At 40.7% G+C, this 11,002-nt stretch overlaps 1 protein-coding gene across 5 annotated transcripts in view; it reads left to right on the plus strand.

Annotated features, from left to right (window-relative positions):
• CACNA2D3 (calcium voltage-gated channel auxiliary subunit alpha2delta 3) overlaps window positions 1-11,002 on the plus strand; it is a 487,740-nt gene that overhangs the window by 111,716 nt on the left and 365,022 nt on the right. For all 5 annotated transcript variants that reach the window (XR_013391978.1, XM_028719075.2, XM_028719076.2 and 2 more), the window contains exon 3: window positions 1,080-1,196. Coding sequence is in view for 4 of the 5 variants with exons in the window: in XM_028719075.2 (XP_028574908.1) it covers window positions 1,080-1,196 (117 nt within the window). In the remaining variant the exon portion in view is untranslated. The remainder of the gene's footprint in view (window positions 1-1,079; window positions 1,197-11,002) is intronic.

Genomic DNA, 11,002 nt, shown 5'->3' on the forward strand with positions numbered 1-11,002 from the left:
TTTTTCCCTTGTAAAAGAACCTGTGCAATCCTGTACACAGTTTCCTGTGAGTAAAAAACAGACACACTGACCATAATAGCATTTGCTTCTGAGTAAATATGCATTGGCGTATGCTGTTAATTTGGTTATTACGGTTCATATGGGCAGGTTTGCCAGCAGAACCTACTTAAAAGGCGCATTAGAAATACTTTCTTCTTACTATTGCATGTTTTGATGCATTAAAAAGGGGTAAAATGTCTCAAAGAGCCTGGAAGGAAAGTGTAAATCCAAGTATCTTTAGAAAACATAGCATTGCAATTTGTACCAATGTCAATCAAGTTACAACACTTAAAACTGTGAATAAGAGGGAAACAAAAGTGATGTGGCATTTTCTCCATGTTCCCCCTCCCACCCCCATGAGAGAGGCTTGGAAGGGGTCAGCTGGTAGCAGCTGGTGTTGTGGGGCAGTGCCACACATTGCAACAGCTTACCTGGATGGGTCTGGGTTGGGGCAGAGTGGTGGTGGGTGGGATCAGGGCTGCATGGATGCACTTTACATTTGACAACCATGCATCACCAATTGCTACTGTACATTATGGGCTCTTTGGTGGTGGTGCTGTACAGCAGAGCATTATGGGGCATAACCTTTGGATTAACCCTGAATCAAGGCTTAAGCATGGCCAATGGACCCATAGGTAGGGCAAATCACAGCACAAAAGTAACTCTGAATATAAAAGCATTGGTGAAATAGCCTGCTTTTGTTATCTTTGGGAACCACCTAGCAACTCATTTCTTTTCCTACAATAATTTGTGTGTGTGTGTGTGAAGCATCTCCAGGTCTGACTCATAGCTCAGTCGGTAGAGCATGAGACTCTTAATCTCAGAGTTGTGTGTTTGAGCCCCTGTTGGGCAAAAGATTCCTGCATTGCAGGGAGTTGGAGTCATTACCCTTGGTATCCTTTCCAGCTATACAATTCTATGATTGTAGGCTACACACCAAAATAAGTATTTCCCCACGAAGCTTGAGAAGTTACACCATGTATCTAATTGCGTTAGATTAGTTCTGCTGTTCCACTGAGCAACTTCTTTTTCTCTTGCAGAAATATAAAGAATATGAGAAGGATGTTACTGTAGAAGAAATTGATGGTCTTCAGCTTGTGAAGAAGCTGGCAAAAAATATGGAGGAGATGTTTCACAAAAAGTCTGAAGCTGTACGGGTAGGTAGCAGATAAAATGTTCTTTTATGTTTTGGGTAACGAGCTTGTACTCCTGGCATCTCAGTATGATGCTGTGGAAATGGACCGACAGAAAGGCCTCAGGAGAACTACGCTGTATGTGGCCTTCTATAAGAGAAGATCCGAAAGAGTACTAAATATCCGTTTTGATACAAACAAAACAGAAACCTTAATCATTTGATACGACGTTTTCTCTTTCTTCTGCACATTTCAAATTCCTTCTGGGGAGTGTTTTATTTAGAAAACATATGTCAAAGGACATATACATGTTTTTAGCAAACTGTGTACACCAGAGGAGTAAAAATGGACACAGTCCCATAATTCCTTCCTCACCTTCCTGGTTGCTACACTCTGCAATCACTCTGTGATTGGTGCATACTTGTGACACATACACGCTGTACTCCATAGTCAATATTTCTTACAAAAGAAAACAATTCAGAGTCGGAGACCGGGAATTAGATCTCAGAATCTACCTGTACTGCAGAAGCACATGAATTATTTTGAAAGCCATGTTGCCAATAATTGGTACATGGCTTTTTACTATAGCTATTTTGTCTTTCGAAGAGGACTTTCCTGAGGATTAGTTACTGTGGACTTTTCAGTTCAATCTGCAAGGACTTAAAAAAAAAAGGGGGGGGGAAATCCATATTATATGAAGAACACATTTAAAAAGGAATGAAAAGCAAACAAAAGATTTCCTGGTTCAGTAAGCAGGACTGTGGGTTTCCCGCAAATTAGCAAGAGTGCAGAAAGTGTATTGGATGCAGGATTCAGCTTGTTGAGTCTTTTGGTTTCCTTTTTAAAAATGGTGATATGTGTGAAGATATGCTAAATGTGCTAAGACCTCTGAAGCCAGTGGGATGGCTGAGGAACATTTTCGTTTGAGTGGACATGGAGATTCTATGCCCTGCAGAGCTCATTTCCCCTCCCTGCAACTAGCAAAACCAGAATGGATTGTGCAGAGCAGTAAGAATGGCAGTCTGAATTATGTAAGAGAAAATTCTAGAGCAAGAAGAAGATTAGGGGTATTTTGATCAATTGCAGCTTGGGGTGGATTTAGGCACACATAATTTCTGTCATGCAGAGATTCAAAGGACCAGTTATTTTAAGCTGGCAGAAAATTGGAGCAGAAGATCTACTTCTTTCTGAATCCTGCTGTGCTGGAATTGTAAAAACCACTCTGCTTTCAGAAGCCATTCTCCGGCAGTGACCCTTTGCAGTGTTTAGATCAGGGGTCAGCAACCTTTTTCAGCCGTGGGCTGGCCCACCCTCCCTAAGACCATGTGGTGGGCCGGACTATAGTTTGAAAAAAATATATGAACGAATTCCTATGCACCACAAATAACTCAGAGATGCATTTTAAATAAAAGCACACATTCTACTCACGTAAAAACACCAGGCAGGTCCCACAAATAACCCAGGGATGCATTTTAAATAGAAGGGCACATTCTACTCATATAAAAACACGCTGATTTCCAGACCGTCCGCAGGCCAGATTTAGAAGGCTATTGGGCCGCATCCAGCCCCCAGGCCTTAGGTTGCCTACCCCTGGTTTAGATGAAGCAGCCTGATCCTACAGTCTAGCTAAGGTCACCATTTCTCATCTCCCCTTGTGTTGGACAAGTTAGTTAAGTACCCTCTATCAGACAGTAGTGCTTATCTGCTTTTTGATTAGCCAGTGGAAATCTAAGTACTTTATGAACAGTATAAAAAGTTGCAAACTCCAGGTCAGATAACACCTTTGAGAAGTAGCTACCACACTGCCCTGATTTTGTAGATCAGTGCTGGGGAATTAGTCACGCTCCAGTTATGGCTAGATTTCAACACCCGCTACCACTTTAAATCTCTTTGTTGGCTTCCTCATCTTCTTCACGCTTGTGTGTGCATCATGGATAGATAGTCCCCTCTACTGGTCTCTCTGATTAGAAATCAATCAAGGATAGGATTTGAGAAGGAAGAGACAGCTTACAGAACTCTAAAGAGCGGCAACTCGTAGCTGATCTGCATGGAGTGGAGCCTTCAGTGCAGGGCTCCTCAGGAAGTGCTGGAATGTTTTGTTGCCTCAGATGAGAGCCAACAAACTGAAGCTCAGTCTTGATAAGACTGATACACTGTTAGTGGGTGGTTCCCTAGACTGGATGGATGGGAAGTTGCCTGCTCTTGCTGGGGTTACATTCCTTCTGAAGGGATGAGTATGTAGCTTGGGGGTACTTTTAGATACTTTGCTATTGCTTGAAGCTCAGGTGGCCTCAGTGGCATGGAGTGCCTTCCATCAGCTTTGGCTGGTGGCCCAGCTGTGCCCCTATCTGGGTAGGGATAGGCTAGCACCTGTCGTCCATGCTCTGGTAACCTCTAGATTAGATTACTGCAATGTGTTATACATGGGGCTGCCTCTGAAGATGGCTTGGAAACTTCAGTTGGTGCAGAATTTGGCAGCCAGGTTGCTCATTGGGGCAAGACGGTTTGTGCACATTAGACTGATCCTGGCCTGACTTCACTGGCTGCCAATTACAGTAGTTTTAGGTCCAATTTAAAGTGCTAGTTTTGACCTTATAAAGCCTTTAACAGCTCAGGACTACAATACCTCAAGGACTGCCTGACAGCGATGAGGGATTGAAGATTGGAGTGATCATTCTGTGATATTATGGCAGTGGACAAAGCTGGATTGTAACTTTTGAACAAACCTGTTTTAATTAAAATAAAGAGAGTATTTAGGGGAGCGTAACTGGTTCGGTTACACTGGGCATGGAGCCTCGGGGGCACCGCAGGGGATGCCACAACTATGATTTAGAATGGAGCGCAAGAGGCAAAAGCTTTCAGATTTTGGTGGTGCGCAAAGCACTGCTGAAATTTGAGACCCCAAGGTTTAGGGCCTCTAATCAATCAATCAATCAATCAATCAAGTTAATCTGCTTTGACTGATTAACATTTTATGGCCTTTTAAATGTGTTTCTGGGAGGGGGGGTAATTGGTTTGTTTTTGTTTTATTATGTACTTTGTGTTCTCATTTTGTATTTTTATGTTGTGAACTGCCCTGTGATCTTTGGATGAAGGGCAGTATACAAATAATAAATAATAAAAATTAATAATAATAGGGCACCTTCCTCCCTGAACGATATGCTCTTAACTGACAATCTCCATTGCCACAAGCATGGTACAATGCAAGATGCTCTGAGATCTAAATATTAATACTGTTTATATTTTCAAATGATATCATTGACTGAAATGGTCTCCTAGCAACTAATTGAATTAGCTGAAAATCATCTGTGGTAACACAGCATGTTTTTCATTGAGAGAGTTATTGTATAAGAGTAAAAGAGGATTATTTTAGAGCCTTTTTTTTAAAAGCATACCTGAAACATTTGGAGGAAATTGTAATTAGTAGTGTTGGTGATTTTTGAATACTCCCAGTGACAAAACAAGTTTCCATAATATTTTAATAATATTTCCATAATGTTTTAATAATGGTATTTGAAATGCATGTTAATACCAAATAAATATGACTGGCATATGTACAACTATGAACTATGTACCATGGCATATTCTAATGATCCTCAGCTGGTATATTCTAAGTGCAGTTTATACATCCTCTAGATTGGGCAGTCCAAAGAGCTGATTAATATGATGTTTTAATAGCAAAATACGATTGTCATTAATATTTACATAATAACACCAACAAAACTTATAGACAGGCTGTACCAATTGACTAATATATTTGAATTGGTAAATGTGCCCAACTGAAGGTCAGACTCACATATATGCTTTACTTTATTCTTCCCTAATTTCATGAATTTAATTCTGAATGTTCTCTCAACTATTTCTGAAGAGAATTATTGGCCAAAAGCCACCAAACAAAGACATCCCCAAACTCCCTTATTGAGCATTTTGCTCTTCAGCTTCCTAGGATACACTTCTTGTTTTATTAAACAAATCTTGGATTCTGTCAGTTGTCAGTTCTTCCTAGGCAAGATTATATCTTGATTTCTGAAAACTAAGCAGTTGCATATTCTTAAACACTACCTTCAGCTGTGCTTTAATTCTTCCTATTTGTTGCTGGAAATTCAAGTGAATGTAAATGTTCTCTTCCATGTTCTTTCTATGACTATCTAATCCAGTCTTCTCCAACCTGGTTTTGGACCACACTTCCGAATATCTCTGACAATTGGCCATGCTGGCTGGGGATGATGGGAGTTGTAGTCCAATACATCTGGAGTAGAAGGCTAAAGTAATTCAGCCTTTGTTGCATCAGAATGCTTCAAATTTGGCTTGGGTGCATCATTTTGTATTTTTTTTTATGTTGTACACTGGCTTGGGTTCCTTCAGGAGGAATGGTGGTATATAAATGAATGGATTTGCCAGCCTCTTTACAAGCAAACACCTTAATTATTGTTTGAATAATCAAGCATGTATTGGAGGAACCTGAAATCAAACACTGTTTTGTTTGTTCAGGCACACTTTATCTAGTCAATTACAGAGTGTATATTTTTACAAATGAAGAGAACATTCTGTCTGCCACAATAATGTACCTGGGGAGAAGAGAAAGAGTCATGTTGCTTTCATTATATTCATTTGAAGAAGGCCCATAGAAGAAGAAGAAAAAACACCCAAGAAATTGACCAGGCTTTGTAAAGGTCATGTGCCAAATGCAGTACCAGCCTTATTGCTAAAAACACTTGCTTAACCTTTTCTGTGGCATGAAATGTTTTTAAAGTGACAGTTTTCATTTTACTTATGTAGAGTGCTTTTAAAGATGGCTGTTTGATTTACATTGATAACACTAAAAATCCCTACTTTCTGAAGTGCAGTAGAGTATATATTCTTCTCTCTCTCTCTCTCTCTCTCTCTCTCTCTCTCTCTCTCTCTCTCTCTCTCTCTTAAGCCTTAATGCCTTAGCCTTACAGGAAAATGGGAAGAAAGGGAGATTCACCCCCCTTTAATAGTTTTTACTTTCTTCTTGCCCCTTTTTCTGGCTATCTGGTGTTCACTGCAGAATTGATTTCCATTATAGGTGTACTGTGAAAAGTAATTGCTGTTGTACAGTAATTCAATTTCAGCACATTCACGCGTCAGTAAACCAGCAGGGTTTATCAAGAGAAAACAGGGACATTAAAGCTTTTTATCATGAAATTCCACATGTAGAGACACATTTTTGCAAGGAGCCAAATATTGGAATTTGCATTTCATAAACACCGCCGACAGCAGACAAATATTTTCCTGCCCACAGGTGCTTTTACAGCAGGCTTGCAAATTGCTTGCAGTCATTATTAGTATGATATTGTTTAAGGTTGGTCAATATAATGCCAGTACAGTTGTACCTCGGAACTCGAACGCCTTACGACTCAAATTTTTTGGCTCCCAGATGCTGCAAACCCAGAAGTGATTGTTCCACTTTGCGAACGTTCTTTGGAACCCTAACGTCCAATGCAGGTTCAGTGGCTGCCGATTGGCTGCAGGAGCTTCCCGCAGCCAATCGGAAGCCGCACCTTGGTTTCTGAACATTTTGGAAGTCGAACGGATTTCCGGAATAGATTCCATTCGACTTCTGACTGTATTACTGTCATGCAAGTAGTGAAATGGGTGTGCTAGTGAAGGGCCCGTGGCTCAGAGGTGGAACACCGGCTTTGCCTCTGCTTTGCATGCAAAAGTTCCCAGGCACTGAACTAGATGAACCAGTGGTCTCATGCATACTAAATCAGGTTCATACATGTGTTGTGTAAGTTTTTTCCTTGCTGCAAATGCAATGGGTTGGATTCGAACTCTTCTGCCATCGGTGCTAACATCTCCCTGGTGGGGTGGGTGGGTTTCCTTTTGAACAGTGTGGAAGGTGAAGTCTGGATTCAACCCAATATTAATATAATCTAAGTCCTAAATTGAATTCAGTTATATTCTGTTTTTTTAATAAATACAACGTCCCTAGACGCTGGAGACCTCATGATGCAAGGGAGACATAGGCAGAGGGAGGGGGGAGGAGAGGGAGAGGGAGAAGTGAGGAAGGAGGGTTAAACAATCTACCAGCCTGGCACCTAGCCTACACTTAAAATAAGAGGCTCTAAAAAAAGAAGCTCATGCCATCTATATTACGGAAGAAAGTCCCCAGGTAGGGCGTCTGCACTCTGTGGAAAGTTCCTGGGCAGACTGGCTGCTTTCGTTAGCTGCCTGCTCAAGTGGTTTGCTGCTGCCTGCAGGAGGCAGGGGAAAGCCAAGCCGGCAAAGACACAGGCTGCAGAAATATTGAGCGAAGCGACAGTCCACATTGTGATTAGCTATATATTTCCAGGTTGTTATTATGAAACCAGTTGTCATGATGTGACTTTCATACTGGTTTTGGACGATTATCAATACATCACCCTAATGCCTGCATTGCAGAGGGTTGGACTAGATGGCTCTTGGGATCCCTTCTAACTACAGTTCTATGATTCTGCTCTTGGCTAACCTCTCTTCTCTGAGTCTACCCACTTAATTCTCTTAAATTCCCCCTCTTCAGTGCCTTGGAATGGTTGGGATGGTCATTAGAACATGAGACTGTTCCTCTCAGGGTCATGGGTTTGTGCCCCATGTTGAGCAAAAAGTTTCCTGCATTGCAGAGGTTTGGACTAGGTTTGGGATTCCTTCCAGCTATGATTCTGCTGTTGGCTAACTTCTCTTCCCTAACTCTTCCCACTTAATTCTTTTAAATTCCCCCTGTTCAGTGCCTTGGAATGTTCCTGTCAATCACAAGCAGCTGCTCACCAGCTTTCCAGAAAGGTTGGGCCACTGAAGATGCATTTACCTTGTGGGGTGTGGGGAAGGGAGAGAGACTTAGTTCTGGCCCCTAACCAATGGCTTTTCACACCCGCCTTGCCTTGACCCACCCTCCAGCCCTATGAGCCTTCAGAATGGAGTTGCTGCCAAGGGCATTATGTGTAGGTGTCTTTTAGTGAACTGAATACAGTGGTACCTCAGGTTACATACGCTTCAGGTTACACACTCCGCTAACCCTTAAATAGTGCTTCGGGTTAAGAACTTTGCTTCAGGATGAGAACAGAAATTGTGCTCCGGCGGTGTGGCGGCGGCAGGAGGCCCCATTAGCTAAAGTGGTGCTTCAGGTTAAGAACAGTTTCAGGTTAAGTACAGACCTCCGGAATGAATTAAGTACTTAACCTGAGGCACCACTGTAGAGTGCAAGATTATGAGTCCTGGGGATGGGGAGAGTGTGTGTATGAATTCAACAGTGCTTAGTGTATTTTTTGGGTGCTATTTTGTTACCGTTGCTAATATTGTTCAACAGACTATGAATGCTATAGTACTTTGTGAATCCTATAATATGACTTTTGTTGTAATTATTATTATGATGCTGTTTTGCTTACTTTGTTTTAGTTGTTTTGTTAATGGTGTTTTACACATTGTAATTCTATATGATTGATGTTGTATTTGTGGTGTTCCATTATGTTATTGTTATTTATTGTTTGTAAGCCAGCTTGCAATTCATGTCAATGAAAAGCAGCCTAGAAATTTAGTAAATCAATCAAATCAATCAATTCCCTACCTAGAAGCTTTATGAAAGGCTGTATAAAATGTTTTCACTCAGGGGCCAAAGCCTTGACCTTTTTTGAATTCTTATTTATGTGTAATTACTTTGTGTTTTAACAGCACAATACAATCTCTTACCCTTCTGCCTCTCTCAGCAATGTCATTGTGTTGCATAATTAAAATCTGCCCGTTTTTATATACAAACAAATATACTGCCCATAGTAATTAATTATTTTTTAAAAAATGTATGGTTGTATGATTTATTTTTTATAATGCTTAATGTATCATGTTTACTAACTGATTTAAAATAATCACCCCCATTCACAGACACAAAGCGAGAGATGAGAGAGAGAGCGAACTTGAATGATTATGGAATTTGTTTTTTATCTCAAGGATATTGTTTCCCACTCTAGCCTTGAAGAAGTGACAGGAAATCCTTTTCAACAGTATAGAAAAAGTGTATAATAAAGTACACAGCACATAGAAAAAATGTATTTCCAACTGACATTTAATTTTATATATAAATGTGGTTTTCTCTGTACCTTTCACAATAAAAAATGTAACATATTAGAATTACTTAACAAAGGCCTGTTCCTTTTCTCCCTCCCTCCCTCCCTCCCTCCCTCCCTTCTTCACACCATTACCAATGCCCAGAAATGAAGGTGTGTGCTAGAGTGTGTAAAAACTGGCTACAGCTATTGCTTTGAAGACTTCCAAATAGCTCCCAGAATCCTGAGGATCATGTGACTTGGCCTCCCCACCAGCAGTGATTATTCAGTACCACACAACTTTATTTAATTTATAACTTCTAGACCTTTTTTAGCCTTCAGACGCTGTGATATTAAAATACAAAATAAATTTATACAGTTTTCTGAGCACAGGGCTGAAATGGGCTGTGGGAGGAATGAAATTATGGTGAATCAACCAAGTTTCACTATAAATAGTCTCAACTGACAGAATAAAGACATAATAAAATAAGATGGCTATAATTGTATTAATTACCAGCAACAAATGAAAGGGTTTCAACGATATTTTTATTCAGTATTTCAGCGACATGTTTTGCTGGTTCCTTGTATTATGACTTTTGTTCACGCTTTGGCCAATCATAAAGATATACGTTTGTGTGATCCTAATGAACTGAGAACCCCTTCAGGCTGATTTGGACATTCCACAGAAGTGGGATTGTCAGAGCATGGTTTTTACTCATTATTCTCAGTGCCTTTTTCTAAGCAGAGCAGGTATAGATGGGCCCAGGGCTTTTTTTCAGATAGAACTCACAGGAACTCAGTTCTGGCTCCTCTCAGATGGGCACCATTGGCATTATAAGAGAACAAGGGAGGCATTCCATGGTGAGTTCTGGCACTTCTTTTCCTAGAAAAATAGCACTGGGTTGGCCCCATTATGGTGACATCCACATGTGAGCACATGGATTTCATTCCTATTGAGACATACGTTTCCACTAGCAATGCAGTCTGATACATCTCTACACAGAAGGCAGGGCGCTATGTCGGAAGTTAAAAGTGCAAGTAATTCGGCCTTCTTCAGAGTATTGCCTCTACACGATATTGTGAATTGTCCCTCAGAGCTGAGCTTGGCACAAGAAGGTATAAAGGAAAAAGGAGAGCAAGCCCACAGAAAAACAGGGAGGGGTTGGCTTTGTGCCACTCTTGTTTTTGCCTGGTCTGTTCTCCCAGCCAGCAAGTCTGTGTGTTTTGCACTATAACATTTGCTTGACCTGTTTAATATCTGTTTGTGCTGTAGTTGTGGGTTATTGTTTGCTTGCAACTGCCGTAGTGGTGGAACTCCCTGCCTATTGATACCAAGCAGGTGCCTTCACTGTATTCTGTTTGGCACCTGGTAAATACATCCTTGTTTAATCAAGCCTACCCAGATGCTTAGAAAAAGCTGCTGTGAATTTTGATCTGTTTTAGTATTTTAACTTCTTGTATGTTTTAACATATTGTAAATATCTCATGATTTTATGGTTTTATCTTTTTGTAAACCGCTTTGAGCTTTTTTACAATCAGTTGGTGTATAAATTTCATGAACTAAGTAAAAATCTTTTCCTTCTAGCATCTCTTTTTGCTTTTCATGGAATGTGTTAAGAATAACCAGATTCATTAGCCCCCTTTGTTTGTTCAGGACATGAATGAGGCTCCTCATTTTAAAGGGAGGCAGGGTTGTACCACTGGCTCTGCCCTCAATGTCATGTCATGTAGCTCCTTGCCCTAAGTGGTTGTGTATGCATATGCAGTATGGAAGCCTCTGTGTGTAGGCTT

Source organism: Podarcis muralis, chromosome 2 (assembly GCF_964188315.1).
Source record: "Podarcis muralis chromosome 2, rPodMur119.hap1.1, whole genome shotgun sequence".
Taxonomy (NCBI): Eukaryota; Metazoa; Chordata; class Lepidosauria; order Squamata; family Lacertidae; genus Podarcis; species Podarcis muralis.